General features: G+C 41.8%; 2 protein-coding genes across 3 annotated transcripts in view; one reads left to right on the forward strand and one right to left on the reverse strand.

Moving 5' to 3' along the window:
• Positions 1-16,468, forward strand: part of DNAH6 (dynein axonemal heavy chain 6) — a 116,200-nt gene extending 99,732 nt beyond the window's left edge. Inside the window, exons 70-77 of the mRNA XM_035141059.3 lie at positions 2,060-2,181; positions 3,756-3,885; positions 6,605-6,732; positions 10,248-10,433; positions 12,746-12,818; positions 13,919-14,070; positions 14,733-14,955; positions 15,854-16,468. Coding sequence (XP_034996950.3) covers positions 2,060-2,181; positions 3,756-3,885; positions 6,605-6,732; positions 10,248-10,433; positions 12,746-12,818; positions 13,919-14,070; positions 14,733-14,955; positions 15,854-15,957 — 1,118 coding nt within the window. The 3' untranslated portion in view covers positions 15,958-16,468. The remainder of the gene's footprint in view (positions 1-2,059; positions 2,182-3,755; positions 3,886-6,604; positions 6,733-10,247; positions 10,434-12,745; positions 12,819-13,918; positions 14,071-14,732; positions 14,956-15,853) is intronic.
• Positions 16,469-16,723: 255 nt separating this feature from the next.
• Positions 16,724-22,939, reverse strand: part of LOC118097814 (neuronal acetylcholine receptor subunit alpha-7-like) — a 126,086-nt gene continuing 119,870 nt past the window's right edge. For both annotated transcript variants that reach the window (XM_035141063.3, XM_088659046.1), the window contains exon 10: positions 16,724-17,786. In XM_035141063.3, coding sequence (XP_034996954.1) covers positions 17,265-17,786 — 522 coding nt within the window. In that variant the 3' untranslated portion in view covers positions 16,724-17,264. The remainder of the gene's footprint in view (positions 17,787-22,939) is intronic.

Genomic DNA, 22,939 nt, shown 5'->3' on the forward strand with positions numbered 1-22,939 from the left:
AAACCATCATATACAACTAACAGCACTCTTCCTGCTGAGTGGATAGAGTGCTTAGGAATACGAACCTATCCTCTACCGTTCCAGCTAAATGCAAAGCAGTAATGGCTGGGACCAGAGTTGGACCTATATTTTTGGAGCCCTGAAGCTTGAACTGTTATGGAGGCCCCTTTGCAACCAGCAACAATGTCTTGTTGGCTGTCTTGTACCCCCCCCCCCATGTTGTTTTCTTCAGTTGGGATGTTCCACAACTGATCGCCAAATCTTTACAACATCTGTGCTACTGACTATCAAACTTTGGGATTGTTGAAATACATACTACTAATAATAATAATCGATTTGAGTCTTGCAACTCAAATTGGGTCTATTAGACCCCCAATGTTTAAGCAATAAGGACTAAATTCACTTCTTGGGGCCCTTCCAGGATTAGGGGCCCTGAAGCTTGAGTTTCATTAGTTTTATATTAGATCTGCCCCTGGCTGGGATGTCATGTAAGACCCTGGAAAAGACAACAACACCTTGCCCTGCTTAGACATGATCGCCTTGTTAAGGGGATGCAATTACTGAATCTTACACACACACACACACACACACACACACACACACACACACAATCCATACATTCAATTTAACAGTTATAGGAAACCACTTAGGAAAGGCCAGTTTTATTTCACTGTAATATGTAAATTGCACATATCTGTTCTGGGAATCACAACATAAACATTTCACTTCACTGTGCTATTTTTATACAGTTAACTTTTCCGATTAGAGCAGCATGTTAAAGTTATTAACAGAAATGCCCCAGTTCAGGGATTTAGGAGGCCTGCAGGCTTTATAGATTCTAAAGAGATTACTGCATATTTTATAAGCTTTACAAGAACTCCTTAAAGTCTTTATTAGATCGTCTGAGTTTAAAGTTTAACAGAAGGGGAAAGCTTCAAGAACTATTGGAAGGTCTGAAGTCCTCGTGAGTCTTTGAATCACAGCGGATGCATTACATCCTTGTAGATGGTTAAATATAGGTACCACAGCACCTGGATATTTATCATTTGTGTGCCCTGTTTGCATTGCTCACACTGAGCAGATCCACAGCTCCATCCTCCTAGAAGGTGGTGTCTTCAAAATGTGTTTGAAAACTACCTTCATGGTGGTGTTTTGTTTATTAGTATTGGATGGTATCCAGCTGTTGCTACCCGCTTACACAACTGGCCTTCATTCAAGCCAATGGAACTTGCCCTTCCTCTCTTCCCCCATGCAGCCCCTTGGAGATCCCTCAGATTTGTTCCACAAACCTAGGCGAGCCTGTGGAGCAGATGCAGGACTGCTGAGTCCTGCAGGGAGGGGGGAGAGGAATTCCTGCAATGGAGGAAGTTCACAGCAGCAGCAGCAGCCCAAAACACCAGCTTATTTCATAGCAGCAGCAACAATAAGCCCAGCACTATCCTTTCTCTGCAGCCTATATTGCACAGCAGGTCACAACCCACCTTTTATGCTCCCCGATTGCATCACTCCAGCCCTAACCCCATAGCTTCTCCGGTAGCCTAAATTCAGGTCTCTTTTATAACCCGGGGGGGGGGGGTGGTGGTGGTGCCTCCTTTGATGTGCTGAAGCTCATTACCTCAAGGGGATTAGCTTTTCACATCTATTCAACACTCAGCCCTTTTGATACTTTGAACTTTAAATGGTCTATCCCCTAGGCCAGTTCACCTAACAAGAAAATTAGTCTTTTCAATTAACACTTGTTGATTGGCTAGGATTACTGTCCTAATACACAGCTTCAGAAAACTACCTCATTTAGTTAGTGTTTACCCATGCTAAATACTGGTGCTTAGACTACACACTATGCTTCCCCTGGCACATACATTTTTTTTTAACACAAGCTTAATTAAACACCTCAAACCTTAAATTCTGTCACTACTTTGATCCAAATTTTTGGCTGTCTTGTACCCCCCCCCCCCATGTTCATAAAAATACAAAGCACATGTGTGTACTATGATTTTAAATTAGTTTTGTATGTGAGTGAGTAACCTTTTTCTGCTGTGTTTGCCTTTTGATACAATAGGCATATATTTTGCCCCAGTGGCTGACAGTCTGCAAGATTTTAAAGACTACATTGAAAACCTTCCTTTGATTGATGACCCAGAAATATTTGGAATGCATGAAAATGCCAATTTAGCTTTCCAGGTTTGTGAATATATTTAAGATATGTGCTCTAAGGTAATTAAGATAAATGAGTTATACTCCTTAACATTAAAGGAGAGTTTGGTTTAATGGTTGCAGTTGGTTGAAGAGAAATAACAAGCAGTGATTGCTAAGCAGTCCACACATGGCTACTTCTTCCCCACAAGTAGCTTTTGTTTTGTTTTAAAATCATGTTATGATTTATTCTAAAGCTCCCTTTCATTAACATCAATAGTATCCGTAACAATTTATGATCTGATGGACTTTAAAACTCTAATTAGAGGAGGAACAGCTTACGCCGACAACCTGTTCATTCAGATTTAATACATTTATGCTATATGCAGTTTCCTTAAACAATTCTGAAGCAATTTTCAAAAAATTATTTGCTGAAGGTCATCTTAAAGTGTGTGTTTAGTTAGCATTCTCAGTGGAGATTAGATTTCTTTAAGCCAAGTGGGGGTTTATTAATATTCAGTTAAAATTGCACAGAAACCCCCAGTTGACATCCAAACTGCATTTCTGTGCCTGATGGGGCACATTTGGACATTTGTGCACTGCTTCATAAACCATGATTCCTGAACTCTGTGTTCATCATGGCTGCGTGAACTTCCTTCACACACATCCTTCTTCTGATTGCAAATCATAGTTGGTGAAGAGATCTGTGCGTCTATTAACATCTGACCTGGGGAACTGTGACTTGATGCTGTCTAACAAGTTGGCTTGTTTTAAACAAACTACTGTATTTTTCAGTGCATAAGACAATGTTTTTTACTATAAAAATGAGTCCAAAATTCGGGGTCTTCTTATACACAAATGGTGAATGAACAGGGGTATATATATTTTTTAAAAACACTACTTATGTTCCCACAGCTGCCATGAAGAAGCTGCCAGAAGCATTTTCATGCCAGTTCTGGTGCTTTGAATATTTAATAAAATATCAAAGTTGTTCTGTTTGATGTTTAAAATATTGATTTCTTAATTTTGGGTTCAAAAAATAGGGGTCATCTTATACATGGTGGTGTCTTATACATGGGAAAATAGTGTATATATAATGTTATCCATAAAAATCACAGTCTAGAGAAAGGGTTTTATATCTTCTGCTAGCAAGATAATTATCCCAAATCATTAAATCTTTACTCTGTTATCATTATAGCTACATTTGATTACACATTCTACAAAGTTTAGTGGACTAAGTTACAAATAAGTAGGAGCAATTGCCTGCTTTTTCAAATGAAAGTACTAAAAGTTATTGTTAACTTTATAGATATTGAGGGATTTAAATTCTTATATTGAATCAATAATGGAAATGGGTGTCAAGATTCAAGAATGTATGATAGATGCACTTTTACAAGTGGCAAACTTTGAAGGGAACAAAATCTAAAACTTCTACTTTATGATGAGTTTCATATGCAACCATCTGTGGCCATGTTTGTTCTTTTGAGCATGAAGAAGGAATTAAATGGGTAGACAGATATATAAACATAAATGTTTCTTATTAAAATCAAATAATTTATTTTGAACATGGACCACTCTAAAAATTGAGGTGCAAATTAGAATGTATCGCTTCTTTATTACAGCGCAAAGAGACAAATACCCTAATCACTACAATACTTGATGTACAGCCACGATCAAGTGCCCAAGGAACAGGGAAAAGCAACGATGAGATTGTTGAGGAGCTCGCTACCTCAATCCTGTCTAAAATTCCTGGTATGGAAGGCACTAACTTTCTTTTCTAATATGACTGCTGATGTAGTTTTCCCCGCTTAATTCCCCGATTTAGGAAACAGCCGATCACTGGAATTATGGCATTGATCTTTAAGAGATAGATCATGCTACAAGTGGTGTTAATTCTCATAGCTGAAAACCTGTTCCTTCTCTCTGTGTCACTAAGTTGCTCTCCCTGACTGCTGCCCTAACTCTCTTACTTAGTTCCACATACATTAATACATGTCATGCCCCGACCTGAGATGGATTGTAGTGGGGGATGCGGTGGCTTGGGCGCCCGCAGGCTCCACACTGCCCCAAACGGTCCACCCACCGCCTCCCCCTCAGCTGTAGGGCGGCAGAGTGGGAGGAGGCAGGCAGGCTCCTTGGTGGCCCCACAGAGCATCCTGCCCTGCCTCACCCCACCCCTGGGTGCAGGGCACATGCGCCGTCCCAGGCGCCCGATCGGCTTGCTCCGCTGCTGCCTCTTGACCTTCTGTTCTGCTTTTCAGAAAATATTTGTAGGAAATCACTTCCAATGTCCTGGCTGCCCTCTAATAATTGATAAATATCTGATAAATACACAAGCAAGATTCTGCACTCTGCCAAAACAACAACAAACTTATCTTGAAATGGCTTGGCTTGGTTGGCTATGTTGCCCAGCACTGACTATGAAAATAGCTTTTCAACAACAACAACAACAACAACAGACAGCTTTAACATAATTATTTTATTATTCACAGATTCAAAACTCTTATCTTAATTGGTGCTTCCCCTGAGAAGCAGCATGAAGTGCAGGTAGCGTTCTTGTGAACAATTCATCTTTTCTGAGGCAGGTCATGTGGTGAAGAATGCTATATCTCTCTTGTTTAGTTGAGACAAGCTGTTGTTTTAAATAAATACCCACACAATATCTACTTAATTAATCAAGCAATTACTCAAAGCAAAAGAGTTAATTAAGGAAGGAAAATGTTTAATTGGTTGCCAGCCCTACTAAGTAATCTGTCAACCATTCTGACAGCTATAACTGTCTTGAGCTAGTGCAGACCAGAAATGAAGAATGCTATTTTCCACAAACCTGGAGTACAATCCTCTGTATGTTTTCTTAGATGTAGTTCACTGAGATGTATTCTCTGTTGGTATGAAGGAAATAAATAAAATAGATATAAAAGAAGAATTCTCTGGATGCCAAGTACACTTTGGTGAGAAAACCCCAGCAGAGATTTAAAATCAGAAAATATGCAGCAAAGTAAAGCATGGAAATATAGGCCATTAGACCTTTAAAAGATACCCTTCTAAGTTTCTTCCAGAGTTCCCCTCTTCCGCAGCATAGAAAAGGACCACACATTTTGGAAGTTAAAATGTCAAATTCATGTGATTTTTCCATACAGCATTCAGAAAAAAATTGCACAGGCAATAAAAGTTGACATAGTGTTGAAAGTTCCTAAATTATTGGTATAGGAATGCAAGAATGGCTTGTAAGAGCCATGTGGTCTGAGTCTGGAGCAACTAGCTCAGGCCTCTTTACAGGGATAGCCCCAGATTCTATTAGCCTGGAGCAAATAACCTTGCTTGAGGAACCCATGTTAGAAAATGTCACATATGCCAGCAGCAGAAGTTGTTTGTGGTCTTCAGTTGCTCCTCTCAAGGTATCAGAAGGGCACACATGCTTCTCATACCAGGCATGCTTTTCCCTACTTACATAGCAACTATTCTAGAGGCAGTTCCACGTAGCCATGGGAGCTCCTCTTTTATTTGTTGGAAGCAAAAACTATGTTTCCGCCTCCTGAGAACTGTTTGGTTTGCTAACCTTCCTACCAGCACCACCTCCCTTCGCCAAAGGCATAGGATTCATAAATCCCATTCCCTGGAAAGCTGTTGGCCATTTTGGAACTCAAGGTTGCTTTCCCTCATGTATAATCTGTAAATGTCAAGTATCTTGCGCTTGCCAGTTTATCAAACATACGGCAAGATTAGTTAGATAATTTTGTTAGTGGTGTCTAAGTCTTCAACGCATACACACATCATTTCCCTTTATCATAGAAATCATAGACTAATAGAGTTGGAAGGGACCCTGAGGATCATCCAGTCCCCTGCAGTGCAGGAATATGCAGCTGTCCCATACAGGGATTGAACTTGCAACCATGCTCTAACCAGCTTTTTTATTAAACAAACGGCTTCATTTGAATCACTGCTGTGAACAGTGAAATCAACTTCCCTTGTGAGGTTGGCCATTCTGGTCCACGCAACATGGAGTTAAAGGGGAGACAGAGAGATTGAGCAGAGGGGTGGCCAGAGAGAACGCAGCCATTGCCCAGTGGGACTAGAAAGGCTGGTTGCCATCCATGCAGACTTACCCTCTGTTGTATTTCATCTCATCTCTCTCTCACACACACTCCTATGAGCAGGATGAGAGAAGGTACATTCTTAATCCTAACAACAGGTGCAGAAATGGCTCTGCCAAATGTTTCTGTTGCTGTCAAGAGTGTAAGAGACCAATGGGCCTGTTGGGCTTGTGCCTTTTAAAAAACCATGTAGGAAAGTGGGTCAGAGAGAATTTCTCATGTTGCTTGCTGGCCCCCAAGTTCTTGCTAAGTTGAAAATAAGGCCCTTATTTTTTTAAACAAAAAAAATAGTTGCTGACGATGGCTGTATGTTCTAAATGGATGGTAATGACATAGACAAGCTTTGTTCAGAGATTAACTCAGCATTTGTGTTGCAGAAAAACTTGACATGGACGTGGCTGCTGAAACCCTTTTTGTCAAGGATGACAAAGGGCGGTTGGACTCTCTGACTACAGTCCTTGGGCAAGAAGTGGATCGTTTCAACCGTCTTCTCATTCTGTTAAGGGTATAACAATATTTTTTCCCCTTGGCTGGCATCAATATTGATGTTACTGATTTGCTGTGCTTGTATTTAGAAGCCAGTGCTGTGGAAGGGCAGCCTTATTATGTCCTAAGAATCAATATGCCACAAAAGCTATTCTTGAGAAGCTTCTGATCTTAGCATAATATAATAAACCAGAGCTGAATATAATGAAAAGGCTCTTGAGATTCTGCTGGGACAATACAGTTAACTGTAAGGCCAACCAGTTATCTGTTGTGTCACTGCCATAAGATGTCAACAAAGCATCGTTTAGAATTTGTTTGTTTGTTAAATTTATGAGCTGTTAAATTTGTAGGCTACTAGATTGAAAGGAAACCTCTAAGGAGATTACAAATTATCTTATAAAAAGAGAATTATTATGTACTTGTCCTTTAAATATTTGGGGGAATAACAGTGGGTTTTTTTAAAAAGAGTTTTGAAGACAAGGCATCTAATAAAATGCTTCAATATTTTATTACTGCAGGGAGCATGCATTCTTATATGGCAGGAATTCATAAGGCCCATTCTTCCTCTCCTCCCTTGAATCTGGATGTGATATCTTGTGTCTACCGGTACTTACAGTGCCATGTTAACCTCCAGCACTGTTCACTGGGATGGGGGATAGGATATTTACCTCTACACCAGTCTCCCATCAGTGGAGAGGAGAGCTGTTGGGTCTGTCACAACCTCAGCTTCACCAAGGCAGGCAGTAGACTCCCAGTCCTGCTGGTGGTTTCCTGAGAGCACCAGGCAGTACAAAATTTCAAAACGGGGAGTTTCAGGGTACAGTGGCAGTGACTCTGCAGTTTGTACACCTTGGAGCTGGTGCTGTGAAAAATGAGGGAGAAGTGCCCCCATTTCTGCCCGCTTGCTGGTGTAAACAACAAGGCTTCAGATACCACCATGGATTCCCTGCTCCCCTGCTAGGATTTGGATTGCTCTGTTGTAAGCCCTTCCAATGTTGCTGAACTTCCATCATCCCTGACCTTTGGCCATGTTGGCTGGTGCTCATGGGAGCTGTTGGCCAGAAACATTTGGAGGCCCAAAGTTTCCCCACACTTGCGCTATTGGGATGTAAATGTTGTTGTTTAGTCGTGTCCGACTCTTCATGACCCCATGGACCAGAGCACGCCAGACACTCCTGTCTTCCACTGCCTCCCGCAGTTTGGTCAAACTCATGTTGGTAGCTTCAAGAACACTGTCCAACCATCTCATCCTCTGTCATCCCCTTCTCCTTATGCCCTCAATCTTTCTCAACATCAGGGTCTTTTCCAGGGAGTCTTCTCTTCTCGTGAGATGGCCAAAGTATTGGAGCCTCAGCTTCAGGGTCTGTCCTTCCAGTGAGCGCTCAGAGCTGATTTCCTTCAGAATGGATAGGTTTGATCTTCTTGCAGTCCATGGGACTCTCAAAATTCTTCTCCAGCACCATAATTCAAAAGCATCAATTCTTTGGCGATCAGCCTTCTTTATGGTCCAGCTCTCATTTCCATACATCACTACTGGGAAAACCATAGCTTTAACTATACGGACCTTTGCTGTCTGCTTTTCGTCCTGGAAGACATAAGGAATAGGTTGGTTGGTGGGCTGGCAGTGTGGTTGGATCAGATAACCAACTTCTCCAGACTATGAATCCACAGGGAAACTGATGAAGCTGTAATTTATCATGTGGTAATTTTACGGAGGATATTTAAAGAAATGTATCGTGGTCACATCTGTGTGTTTGTTTTTGGCAAAAGCAAATGTCTATGTACTGGTGCCTTGTTACTCTTGCCTCTCTTTTCTCCTCTGCTCTTGTTTTCTTTCCCATTCATGGAATTCAGATGGTACATTTCTCAAAACAGGGAGTTGCCTTTTGCTTATTACTCTTGTAAAGCATACACCCGTGACGTTCTAATAATAACAACAAGAAAGCAAGAGAAAGGTGCATGCTTGAAGCTAAAGCAACACCCTCCTACTTCTGCCTCGTACAGCTTGTTCCACAATGCCAGTGTTCTTGCTTGATGCCAGGCCCTACAATGCAATCCTATTCATGCTTTCTCGGAGGGTAAATCCCATTTACTTCCATTGCATCTGCATCCAAGATCATATGCGTAGGATTTCAAACTTGCAAATGGCGAAGGAAATTAGAGAAGGAAAACCCCTCATAGTTTTCAAATGCTACATCACATGACATGAAATGCCCAAAGCTTCTTGTACACCTGTCCTTCCTTAGCCACTCATTCCCTATATAATTTGATTCTTCCCTTTCAAACGTTTCTCTTTTCTTCTACAGCTTAGATAATTTAAGTACTTTCCACCTGGCTTTTCCCCAGCATAGCGATTTGGCCACAGAATGGGATCATATATCTTTGGCTCTAAGGACTGAGGAGTCCCTGGCTGCTACACATTGCTACAGTGGCTGCATTTGGAAGTGCTGCTTTCACAGAATGCAAGATTGATTTTATTATTTTCTCAGCCACCCATAAGAGTTGGCAGTAAACTTTGTGGCACAGTAGCATATAGCAGTTTTTAAAATTGTTATCAATCTTCATTACTGCTAAAAAAATACTCAATAACCTTGGTGGAACAGAGTGGACAAAACAGGATAACAGCTCCAAGAACATATCACTGTTTTTACAGGCATATAATTTTACTGACGGGGATTTTCACCCTTGTTTCTCTGCATATTTGATTGTGTAGTGTTTGATTACAGATAATCCCCAATGCCAGTCAAAGTTTTACTGCCTCCATTTGGCTGAAGCATTTTGGGACAAGAAGCTAAAAATATGTAACTAGTTCCCGTGCCTTTAGTATAAAATTAATCAGTGTTAGGCCTGTGGGTTTTGCATTTTCAAAAAAAGCCAACAGTTTTCTTCTAGCAGTGCTTTTCTTCTAGAACAGGCATCCCCAAACTTCGGCCCTCCAGATGTTTTGGACTACAATTCCTATCATCCCTGACCACTGGTCCTGTTAACTAGGGATCATGGGAGTTGTAGGCCAAAACATCTGGAGGGCCGCAGTTTGGGGATGCCTGTTCTAGAAAAAAAGATGCTGGTACTCATCATGAAGTTGTTACAGTAAGGGCAGTTTCCCCGCCCCCTAAATCAATAAAAATGCTTAACTAACTGAGGTTCTGTCCCCCTAACAAAAATCCATGCCCCCCCCGATGTTCCAAAGTGCAGAGGTGAAGTGCAGAACTCCTCCTCCTCCTCCTGCTGCTGCTGCTACGGCTGCTGTGGAAGGGAAGGAAGGTTGAAGCTGCCTCCTTCTGGAGCAGGCATCCCCAAACTGCGGCCCTCCAGATGTTTTGGCCTACAACTCCCATGATCCCTAGCTAATAGGACCAATGGTTGGGGAAGATGGGAATTGTACTCCAAAACATCTGGAGGGCCGAAGTTTGGGGATGCCTGTTCTGGAGGATTGACTGCAGCAAAAGCAAAGAGAGAGTGCCATTATGAGCCTGATAAGAGGCTTAGTTTTCCATTGCACAATAAAACACACTATCATTGTTTAACTTTCAGACCTCTCTACAAACGCTTAACAAAGCTATTGCAGGATTCGTAGTGATGTCGGAAGAAATGGAGAGAGTGTACCAGAGCTTTCTTAACAACCAAGTTCCATCCCTGTGGGCCAATGCAGCCTACCCATCACTGAAACCTTTAGGAGGATGGGTCAAAGATCTCGTGCTAAGGACGGCCTTTGTAGATGTAAGTATAAATGCTTTTGGTTAAGGGCTAGTGTAATTTAAGGTTTCACAGCTGACCTTGATCTTTCCACTGTGGGGGGATATTAGGAAAGCGAGTCCTTTCATTCGGAATCCCTGTCTCAAAAGCTGGCACTTAAATGACACACGCTAATTATTCTTGTTACACCCAATAATATAGCTTTACAAAATACGGGGGTGGGGGGGTGGGTTCATGACCCAAATGGCTTTTACAGCTCTCTGTTCCCTCTCAATCAGGAGAGGTGGCTGAGGTGCTAGGCTGTTACTTGGAGGAAGTTTCATAGGGGCGGACAAACTGAAATTAGATCCTGAAAAGAGAGGCATTGTGCATTCCAAGTTCTCAAGTCCAAGATGTGGGGAGGCAGCCTGCCCTGGACAGGTGTTTGCCGAGGAGAGAGAATTTTCTGTGACATCCCCTAAATTTTAATTGAGTAGAAAGAGGGGAGAAAACAAGTGTAAGGACAAGAATAGGCATTTACGTTTGCTTTGGCTTCATTTCTTTGTGGGATGAAGGACTAAGGGATTTGAGCAAAGTCTTTTTTAGCAAAGGTTTTGAAGAAATAGAGAGAGGTGGCACCCTGTGGGTGTTTTACAAGGGAATTTCAGGCATAAGAAGCAGGCAGAAGGAGTGAACAGCATCAGCTAAAAAAGCAGGGACCTTCAGGCAATCAAAGTGTTGAAGGAATAAAGGCTACAGGCAGGTTTATTAGGAACACGAGATAAGGGGGAAACACCATACAAAGAATATAAACGCTAATGAGTGGAATAATAGAAAACCACGTGAAAAATGCAGGTCTTCCCCATTTATTGCAACTTGGCTTCCTTCTCACTTGAATTAATAAGTGCTGCTGCCAAATATGAGTCACAGCAAACAAACAAACCAGGGAAGCCAATATTCCCCATTCTTGGCGTTCTTCACAATGCAGGGTTGAGAGTAATTGCGCTATTGCTCCTCCTGGTTGGATTAACTGATTACTTAACAGCACATGTGAACAACCTACAGCTCCTGGGCTACATGCAGCTTCTGCAGGCCTTCCTTCCCTCCAGTCTGCCTGTTTGCCCACCCCCAATTCACCTGTATCCCATTCTTCCCTTAGCACAGAGTTTTATTTATATGGGGAGGAGGATGCAAGAGGATGACTCCCCATGGACCTTCCTCCCCATTGCAGTTGTGCTCCTCTCAGCTCACCAAACAGATGTTCAACAGGGAGAGGAGAGTGTGATTGCCAGCCCAGTCAGCTGAGGAGCAGGGAACATGCACAGTGGAAACACTGAGATGCCACTCTACACCCTGCCCACAACCCAGCAGACGGACACTAGGAAGAAATGTGCCAATCAGCTCTACCCAGCACCAATTAACTGATATGGGGGGAGGCACATAATGGAAGCTCTGTCTATTGACTGTTTCCCTCTTCCCTGCTGCCTTCCTGTGTGTGTGTGTGTGTGTGTGTGTGTGTGTGTGTGTTGGTAAGTTTGTGGGGGCAGGGGGTGTTTGAATATGTGCACATGAATATGCATATGTGACCTACCACCAATACAGCCCTGGAAACCCACCTCTGATTACCATATAGATACGTTCGTGCGGGCAAAAAATTCACAGTGGAATTAAAAGGGCAAAAGGCATCTTCATGTGTGCATTTGTGGGTGCTATTGTTTGATACTATGTAATAATAAATAAATAAATTAAATTATTTATACCCCACCCATCTGTCTGGGTTTCCCCGTCTACTCTGGGCAGCTTCCAGCAAAATAATAAAACATGTCAAATATTAAAAACTTCACGATACAGGGCTGTCTTCAGATGTCTTCTAAAAGATGTGTAGTTCTTTATCTCCTTGACATCTGATGGGAGGGTGTACTATCAGATGATCAGACAGGGATAGAAAAAAGTGTGCTGGGTTAAGGCTGGATCACATCCTCCCACCTAAAAGAATCAGCTTCAGAAGCCCTTTACAACTCCAGTTTCCTAGGAAATGCAGGGTCCTTTGGCTTCTGATCTTCATGAGAGTTGCCTTTAGCTCAGATCAATATGTGAAAACCACAGCTGCAGCCATTAGTGAGCCACCTTCTGATTTACTCAAGGTTTTCTGGATTGGGGCCAAAAGTAATGACTTTTTAAAAATAAATAAATAAAGTCATAACCACTTAGTTGGAGGACTAGAATTCTAGCTAAACCCAGTTCTGCTGTCCATCAATGCAAATGAACTGAGGTCAATCCTTGGTTTAGTGAGTTAAATGGAATGTCAGATTTTGCACCTAATATATATTTATCATCTGTTGTGTGTGTCTTCCTAGTTCTGGCTCAGAAGAGGCAAGCCTAAATCATTCTGGATCTCTGGATTCTTTTTTCCACAAGGATTTTTGACAGGTAAATATTCACTATTCCCTCTGTTTCTGACTGCATAATGACTGCATCAATACAGGTAGGTAGCCGTGTTGGTCTGAGTTGAAGCAAAATAAAATAAATTCCTTCAGTATCTGAAGAAGTGTGCATGCACACGAAAGCTCATACCAAAATAAAAACTTAGTTGGTCTTTAAGGTGCTACTGAAGGAATTTTTTTTATTTTGCATCAACACAGTACCACACATATATAGCACAGGAGGTACCTGCAGATTTGAGAAAACCTCATATGATTTGCAGAAGTACAAACAAATTTTTGCAGAGGAAGACCCTAAAGACTCCATGGAGCAGTCAAAGGTGTGCCAACTATAGTCTTTTTCTAACGTAGATAGTGGGGAAGAGATTGAATCCATCAAACGTTTGCAGAGGAATCCAAACAGCTGATCAATTAGATTTTATTTGTTAAAATGGAACACTTGGGTACATTGGATTCCCCTTCCAACAACAAATGTGTGTGAGAGAGACTGTTTCTTTGCACTTGTATAATTGTATTCAACTAACATTTATGGTACTCAGAGCAGAGTCATTGAAATTAGTGCCCATTACTAATTTAGGCCCATTAATTTTAAAGGATCTTTTCTGGGCAAAGGTTAGCTAAATGCAACACACATCCTCTTATTTGAATTGGACATTTGTATATAGAACAAACAGGAAAATAATGCCTCCATTTGAATTGTCTTTGAATTCTAATGTTAATATGAATGACTCTTTATTGTATTTTGTGTTCTGAATTTTAAAAAGTAATAAGAAAATTAAATAAAAATGTGAATACAGCGAACTAATAAGCCATAATAAGCATTTATGTGTTCTGTTCCAAAATAGTACGCTTTCATCTTTTCTCTGTTTGATTACAGTTGCCTCAGCATAGTGGTTTATAATGATTCAGTGTTCTATGAAAAGTGTTTGAAAGTATGGAAATTAAACAATCAGCTACTATTTTGGTTTGGTTTCTATTAATAAATGTGCCAATGCTTTTCTTTTCTGTGAATGCTATCCTAAAATCTAGTTAATCTCTCCCTGAATAATTATTGTTGTTGCTTTTAAAACGTGTCCTTATATTTTTCAGGTACTCTTCAGAATCATGCTCGAAAATATAACTTGCCAATTGATGAGCTTAGCTTTAGTTATAACATGATCCCTGTCTATCGAGATCAAATGCAAGTTGCAGAAGCTTCGAAGTTTTGTCCGTTTGGACGTGAATTGCCAATGGATGCTGAGGTACTTAAGTTCCTGTGTTTGTGAACAATATTTGTTTACACAGAAATAATATATTATTCTGACAGAACATGCCTCAATCTGTTCTGATATTCATTCACACTTTCAGCTGGAATTTTCACAAGTCTGTGTTTTGTTTTGTTACCACTGATGCGGAAATATATATATCTAAGCCATCAGCAGATACTTACATTCACTCTGTGTGTTCGCTTTAAAAATTAGTGAATAGACTTTTGCAGCAAAAACAATGAGGGTCACCTTATCCATGCATGTATTGAAGTGTTTCAATCTCTCTTTAGTCTGCTGTTGATTTTAATTGTTTTTAGCTCTTAGTTTTTAATGGTAGTTTTCTATTAATTGTGAACTACTTAGAAGTTTTATATATATACACAGGGTGAGTCCTTTAAAAGAGGCCCCATGGACACAGAGTACACATTATATTATATTATAATATTATTTATATTTATATTTATTTATTATATTATGGTACTCAGAGCAGAGTCATTGAAATTTTTATTATATAATAAATAAGTTCTTACAAAAAGGGAGCATGTTATTGCCAAGAGGTGAATATTTAGATCAGCTTTGGTGATTAAGTTTATTTTTGTTGGCTACTAGACTTGAGTCATGTGGGGTTTCCTCCCACCTCTTGATACTTCTTTCAGCTGCCCTCTCCTGAAGATGGTGTCTTGGTCCATGGCATGTTTATGGATGCCAGTCGCTGGGATGACGAAGAGATGGTTATCGAAGATGCCTTGCCTAGGCAAATGAACCCAGTGTTGCCGGTAGTGCATTTTGAGCCACATCAGAATTATGAGCCAGACCCGTCTCTGTATCATGCGCCACTCTATAAAACGGGAGCAAGAGCAGGAACATTGTCCACCACAGGTAACTGTTTCTTTGATGAAAATGATGGAAAACATATAATTTTAATTAGTTCTGTACATAGTAAGAAAACTCTATGTGTGGACGCTCCAGACATGAACTCATCTGAGCTATTAGAAGTAGGCCATGGCTCTTAAGTAAATTTAAAATATTAAGGTGAGATTCTCAGCTCAATCAAAATTGGGGCTGGCAGCTATGGTCAAAAGCGTGTAACCTACATTTTCTCAGAAAGTTTTGTGATTTTCGGAATTGCATATCCTAAACTCTCTTAAATTAGCAATTGCTGCCACCGTGGCAGGGCAAGAGACCTCCCTGACTGCCACTGTGTTCCCCTCCCACCCCTTCTCCTCTGTGGCTGCCGTGCTGTGGCTGTGGTGGGAGTGGGTGCATTTAACTCTGTGTATGCCCCTTTTGCCGCTTTCCCTGGTTTCCAGAATGTTGGGAAACGTGCTTTCCCAGGGGCACCCAAGTATTGTCGGTTTCCCTGGGAAGATTGCAGGCAAGCCATAGCAGGGAAAGGAGGGACTTCTGATGTTGCACCAGCCCCTGGGAAAACTGCATGCCCCAGGGACTGCTTTGGCCTTATGAAGAGCTATGCAAGGCACCAGGCACCAAAAATGGGAAGGAGGTAGCTGGCCCTTTTGCAGTTTGCTACCAAAGCACACCACTGCCAGAGAGAGGAGGTAAGAGGGGTGGAAGGGGACTGAAAATGTGGGTGGGAGAATCAGGTCTGTTGGTACCCTAGCCCTTATATTCAGGTTGCATTCAGTCTTAATTGAATAACTGAGTTGAACTACTTCTTCCAGATTTCATGTACTGTACTTTATACAGGTTTTAATGGTTACTAGCTTTAGAGCCAGGGGACACATGGTAACAAAGTTCTTGTTACTTTTTGAATTAGGTCATTCCACCAATTTTGTGGTTACCGTCTTATTACCTTCCAAAAGGCCAAGTGACTATTGGATCTCCAAAGGCTCTGCATTGCTTTGCCAGCTGAACGAATAGTTGGGACATGGTTGCTGTCCACCAGCATAAGTCTACATTGTGCTCACACCATATGGCAGGTGCAGAGTTGTAAAGTTACATCAGCGTCATGCTCATCACATTGGTATGCTATGTAACCACACTGTCAGAACTGTTACTCCCTTTCAATTGATTTTTTATGTGCATTAGACTTCATGAATAAGTTGGATGTAGTGTTCATTTCCCACTGCTCTCCTTTCCTTTTCATTTACTGCTTCTATATTTTATGCATCGGTAGTACCTTTTTTTAAAAAAAAAAAAAAGCCTACTCCTATAGTATGTGCATGTTTTAAATGAAGAAACATGCTTTGCATCAAAGGGATAACATTGTGAATCCTGTGCTGTAAGCTTTTATATCTTGGTTTCTTTGCGAATGCAAATTGCTTATAATGGGGAAAGTTTCTAAGAAAAAAAAATATTGCAATCAGCAATTGAATGGCTAATTCCATTTTGTCTGTAAAATTTATGCAATAAACGTATCCTTTTCACACCACACATGGACACCATAATAGTTATTGGGAGGGGAAGGAAATAGTTACCTAAGCAATGCTTGCTTGTCTCCATTTTCAATATGACTTGGCAGCTTGCAAAAAAGTTGGGAAATGTTACATTCTACAATAGATCCAATAATAACAAACTCCTTTACTGTACTCACGTTTGTATAAACTTTGTTCTTCCCTGTCACTGAAAAACGTTTTGAAGATATTCCCGGGGCAAGCTGGATAAATATTTCAGACCATCGCAATGGTGATAAAAGCTAAAACTCGCCATTTATTTGGCAAACCGCAATATCATTCAAGGCAAAAGTGATACATTACCATAGATGGACTTTGCGTCAAGATGCAAACAAATATTTTGAAAATGACACATAATGTGTTTAAGGAAATGACAGCAAATAACGTGTTTAAGGAAAGATTTACAAATGCAGCAAAATGTTCACTAGTGTTTTCCTAGTAGCACTTATACTTGACTAATTACTTGGCAACGCATATGTTGTATATCAGGTTTCATCTAATATTTATCAGAGATCATGACCACGAGTACAGGGAGATGACACTGTTTACAAAACAAGTAACAGAGCCAGGTACTTTAATCCCGTACCTTGTAATCTCTAACATTGGGGGAGACAACTGGATGCTGAAATTCATTCCAACTCCTTTCATTTATTGAAGTCGGCACACAAAGTGCACTTCCTAATTTTAAAATCTCATTGTTTAACAAAATTAATGGCATCAATTCGTAATCCCCAATATTAACCTTTGGGAGTTTTCTGTTGGTTTCTGAGATGCTTATGTAAAATCTTTTGTAACAGCTTCAATGAAATTTGGAGCAGACATTAGTATTGTGAGCGTGCAGATGATGGCAAAGAGTGAAAACGCCACGAGGCACAATCTGTCTATGACAGCAGCAGCAAACTTCCATTCACTGCAGATTTCTTCCCCTTCATCCTGTTTTCTGAAACGGGCTGCAATGAATTGAACTTCTTCCAAGATTTTCACAATCACTGGGATAGTGTCCATTAAAACTTTCCTTTGAGTAAGCTCAGCATCTTCAGGTGAAGAACTGGGACCTTTTCCACCCTTATCGCTCATATCACTGTTCTGTGGGCAGCAAGGGTTTTCCATGACATGGTAGCTGTAGATCACGTTGCCATTGCTAGACTGGTGTCCTGGTAAGACATTCATTTCTACGCTGCTGACACTTGACTGGTGTCTAGAGTGGCTGTATTTGCAAGAAAGGGGTCTTAAGCTCTCGCCAGGTTTTTTCATTCTCAAAAACCAAGCACACCAGTTCAGCAGAACTACACGAACCTGGAAAAAAATACAGAAACTATCAGCACATTTCTCAGAAGCTTTGAAAGACCAACTAATACTAATTGCACCAAGAAGCATCAGGGGAAATGTGTTTTGCAAAGGGGTTTTGCCATTCTATAAATTTCTGTGTGAAGCATCATAGATCATGACTATCTAGAATGAAACAAAGATGTCAGGGAAAAACAATTTTTGTATTAACTGTGATTCTACTAGACTTTTATGTTTCAGGCCACTAATCTGGAAAATAGATGCCTCAGGTGCATTGCAAGAGCTCTTTTTATAGTTGTAGTGGAAGCAGTCTTTATTGAGTACTTACAAGAAATTAAAATTGGTTAAGAAACTTAACTACCGGAAAGTGATTAAATTATTGAAATCAAATAATTTAAACAGGGTTGAACTGTTATCAGTCTTAATCCTTTAATGTATAGCAGTGTGAAGGAGTATTCTATTTATAAGGAAAGTCTCTTGGATTATCTCATGTAGGTGATAGTGGTATAGATTTCTCTGGTAACTTGTATAATAACAGATTACACCATCTCTATTGAGTATCTTGTTTGAGGAACCTCATGCTTTGTTGAGAGCTAATTGAATCAAAAAAGCTTGAGGAATGGGGCCTTGTGTCCAGCCCCAAGGGAAATTAGATTAATCAACTACATATCAACCATGAAGAGGGATGTCTCGCTTGCAGAATAGTTTCCTGACACAACTAGACAAAGATCTCTCACCGGTAAGGACCTAGCCTTGAATTTTAATTGCTTACCTCAAACCAATAGTTTTAGCACTGGAATAAATGCAACAGAGAAACAAAATGTTGTACTACACCCCCATGTAATATTGGCCTGTGGCTGCTGCTTCTACTTTGCAAGTTTCCCTTGGGAATGGGCAACGATAAAAGACATGGGGTGGGAGTTCCTGGCAACCCATTTTCCCAGTGTTCAATCTGCCAGCAGGATTAGAGTCCTATGTTAATAAATAAATAGTTCTGAAAACCTGCTTGGCCAATAGCAGCTTCATGAGAAAAGAGGCTGCTATAGTGGGGTAGGAGAGCTGAAAATAATGTCAATATATTTCACATCCAATGACCAACGAGACCCTGTGGTTTCAGATAGTACATAGGTAAAGGTAAAGTGACCCCTGACAGTTAAGTCCAGTCGCGAATGACTCGAGTTACGGCGCTCATCTTGTTTTACTGTCCGAGGGAGCCCGCGTTTGTCCGCAGACAGTTTTTCTGGGTCATGTGGCCAGCATGACTAAGCCGCTTCTGGCAAAACCAGAGCAGCACATGGAAATGCCGTTTACCTTCCCACCACAGCAGTACCTATTTATCTACTTGCACTGGTGTGCTTTCGAACCGCTAGGTTGGCAGGAGCTGGGACCGAGCAATGGGAGCTCACCCCGTCACGGTGATTCAAACTGGCCCTAGGCTCAGTGGTTTAGACGCCACCCGCGTCCCTTACATGGGTAGATGAGTCTAAAAAGCCCGGGACACAAATTTTCATGGCCCTCTAGCGGCTATGGTGACTCATTTACCAGAAGTAATATCTGAGGGTGTTGCGAGTGGGGCTTGCATGTATGCCCCTCCCCCCATCTCAGGTTTAACCCTATTATTACAATATAACCTTAAATTTGCTTGCAGGAGGCAAGGATCCATCGTTATGTTCAGAATATGACACTTTTTTTCCTATGGAGTAATTCCCAGTTTGAACCCTATGCAACTAAGGAGGTGGGTTGATAGGAGATCCCGCAATCTGTTATTTGGAACTAGACACACCTCTAGAGGCAGAATTTGGTACCTGGCAGGTTCCACATGGGAGAAGAGAAGTACCTGGGATAACAGGCCACTGGCACCGTTCAACCATTCAGGTAGGTGGAAAAAAAGGTGAGGACTGGGAGATTGTTTCCAATCTATTCCTGGTAGATAAGAGCACTGGAAGGGAGGGGAGTGGGTCCTTTCCTATGTGCTTGGAAGATACTGTGAAGACTGCTAGGAAATGCAGAAATAAGGCCATTACACCAAGTATAAAGGATTTTTAAAGGGATGGTTTTCAGGCCTTGCTCCACACCATTAATAAAGTAGCCCAGAATCTTGAATCTTCACAACACCAGAAAATGGCCGAAGGATTGGGTCTCTTTAGAGCTCATATTAATAGAAGCTCTAGCCTGATATTGAAGGATAAAAGTATGGCCTTTCTCTAAGGCTTTATTGGCACACAATTGATTGTTGAAGTGAGTGAATTCAGTTCAGCAGCTTACGGGATTCTTTTTTTTTTGTCTGATCTTATTTCTGATCTATATCAAAAGTGCTTTTGGGCTTGAATCTTTTTTACTCCTACAGATCGCAATGGAACAAGAAGCAGCCATTCAAATAAGTGAACCATACTTTGATACTGCACCTAAACTATTTGAGAAATTTCCCTAACCCTACCGCATATATAACAATTGTCTAACCTCAACACACACAAAGATACTTCAAACTTCTTTTTAAAAATTGTGTTATGGAATAAGGGTGATTTCTAGCAACAGAGAAGACGAAATTACATACTTATTGAATGCTATACCTACTCAAGCATATGTAATTGTTACCTGCAGGGTAGGTATTGTAAAAAAAAATGCCCAAGGCGAATCATTATCTCCCTAATAATTGGAGTAAATATTGCTAATGATGTTTAAGTCCAATAAATGCAAACCCACATACTGGCCGGAATCCAAAGATCCATGTGAGCTTTCAACTTGCTTTTTTCCCCTCAAACACTACCATGTTGTAAGTAGAGAATTTTTAAAAAGAAGGGGCGGGGGAATCACCTATGTGAAGATCAGCCATATGACAAAGGCAGCTGTATCTTTATAGACAATTTGGTCAAAAGACTCCACTTTGGGTTAGAAGTTATCTACCCTATGTAAATTTAAAATCTTCCTTGGGTACACACTTGCGTAAATCCTTGTTTTCTTATGACAGGTGGTGGTGTCTAACCTTTTTTGACCTGAGGGCCACATTCACCCCGGATAGTCTTCCAGGGTAGCCAAATGCCAGTAATGGTTGTGGTGACCTCCACTCTCTTCGATACGCAGGCATATAACACGTACAAGGACATAGCCCCTCCTCCTCAGCTCACCTATGAAGGTCAGCTGAGGAGGAGGATGAAGTTACTGTCGCCCCTCTACTCATCAAATGATGGATCTGATGGCCCAGTAGGAGGGCAGTGTGTATCCGCGTCAGTGCATTTGGCTCTGCCCATCCTAGGACTGTGCCTACTTTGCCACCACAAAATCAGTGGGGTCTTCCTCCAGAAGGGAGAAGGTGCTTGGGAGGCTGGATCAGGCCCCTGAACTGGAGGTTAGCAACTGCTGTCCTATGCATCAAGTGCTTTGAAGTATTTTACAACAACCAAGGAATATTTAATGCCCCAGTGTTGTGTGTGACATTCTGCAACCACAGCAGCGTGAGCACACAATTCTCTACACCCAAATCATTCTCTTTCCTATCCTGATTTTTTCTCCCTGTTTTCTAGGCAATTTGAGGTTGCTGTAAGAAGCGAGGGGTCTTGCTTGGTTGTCTCAGAAAACTCTGGAAATCCTGTAACAAATTTAAATTCTACTGCTGCCACTATCATTTGTGCTGGAGCTCATGATAGACGCTACCCCCTGCTGCCACAATACTACATTACCCAGGGATTTGAGGTTGCCTTATTAGAATAGACTGTCCTTTTAAAATACTTGTGAATGCCTTGTAAGTATTTGGAGGGTCTCAATGAAACATTCTCTATAAAAGAGGGGTGACCTGATCCCCAACCTGACAGGTAGGGGCAGTTAATTGGATGTACAGGGAGAATTAAATTAGATCCTCTTTTGGCTCAGGGTGCCTACAACTGGTTGCTAGGGGAAATGGGTACATTCAAACCTCAGTTCCCAAATGCCTCCGTTTTGGAACGTTTTGGGTCTCGAACGCTGAAAACCCAGAAGTAAGTGTTCTGATTTTCTAATGTTTTTTGGAAGCCGAACATCCAATGCGGCTTCTGCTTGAGTGCAGGATGCTCCTGCAGCCAGTCAGAAGCCGTGCCTCAGTTGTCGAACATTTTGGAAGCCGAATGGGCTTCCGGAACAGATTACATTTGACAACCGAGGTTTGCCTGTACTACATGCACTAGGCTAGCACAACCAAATTCATGGAGGAAAGCACTATTAGCCCTGACAGATCACTAGATGCTGGGGACAAACAACAGAGGACTTATTGTTTCACTGGTAAGCTTTGCAGAAGTTCCCAGTTGGACGATGGATGGCGGTTAACAGACTGAGGTTGAATCCTGACAAGACAGAAGTGCTGTCTTGTCATCAGGGGGTTTGGGCTGGGTGTTCATCAGTATGCGGATGACACCCAACTCTATCTTTCTTTTAAATCAGAACCAGTGAAGGCGGTGAAGGTCCTGTCTGAGTGCCTGGAGGCGGTTGGAGGATGGATGGCGGCTAACAGATTGAGGTTGAATCCTAACAAGACAGAAGTACTGTTTTGGGGCGATAGGGGGCGGGCGGGTGTGGGAGACTCCCTGATCCTGAATGGGGTCACTGTGCCCCTGAAGGACCAGGTGTGCAGTCTGGGAGTTATTTTGGACTCACAGCTGCCCATGGAGGCGCAGGTCAATTCTGTGTCCAGGGCAGCTGTCTACTAGCTCCATCTGGTATGCAGGCTGAGTCCCTATCTGCCCGCGGACTGTCTCGCCAGAGTGGTGCATGCTCTAGTTATCTCCCACATGGACTACTGTAATGCGCTCTACGTGGGGCAACTTTTGAAGGTGACCCGAAAACTGCAATTAATCCAGAATGTGGCAGCTAGACTGGTGACTGGGAGCGGCCGCCGGGACCATATAACACCAGTCCTGAGAGATCTGCATTGGCTCCCAGTACGTTTCCGAGCACAATTCAAAGTGTTGGTGCTGACCTTTAAAGCCCTAAACGGCCTCAGTCCAGTATACCTGAAGGAGCGTCTCCACCCCCATCGTTCAGCCCAGACACTGAGGTCCAGCGCCGAGGGCCTTCTGGAGGTTCCCTCACTGTGAGAAGTGGGGTTACAGGGAACCAGGCAGAGGGCCTTCTTGGTAGTGGCGCCCACCCTGTGGAACGCCCTCCCATCAGAGGGCAAGGATACAGCTATCCTA

Source organism: Zootoca vivipara, chromosome 15 (genome assembly GCF_965207765.1).
Source record: "Zootoca vivipara chromosome 15, rZooViv2.hap1.1, whole genome shotgun sequence".
In the NCBI taxonomy this organism is placed as follows: Eukaryota; Metazoa; Chordata; class Lepidosauria; order Squamata; family Lacertidae; genus Zootoca; species Zootoca vivipara.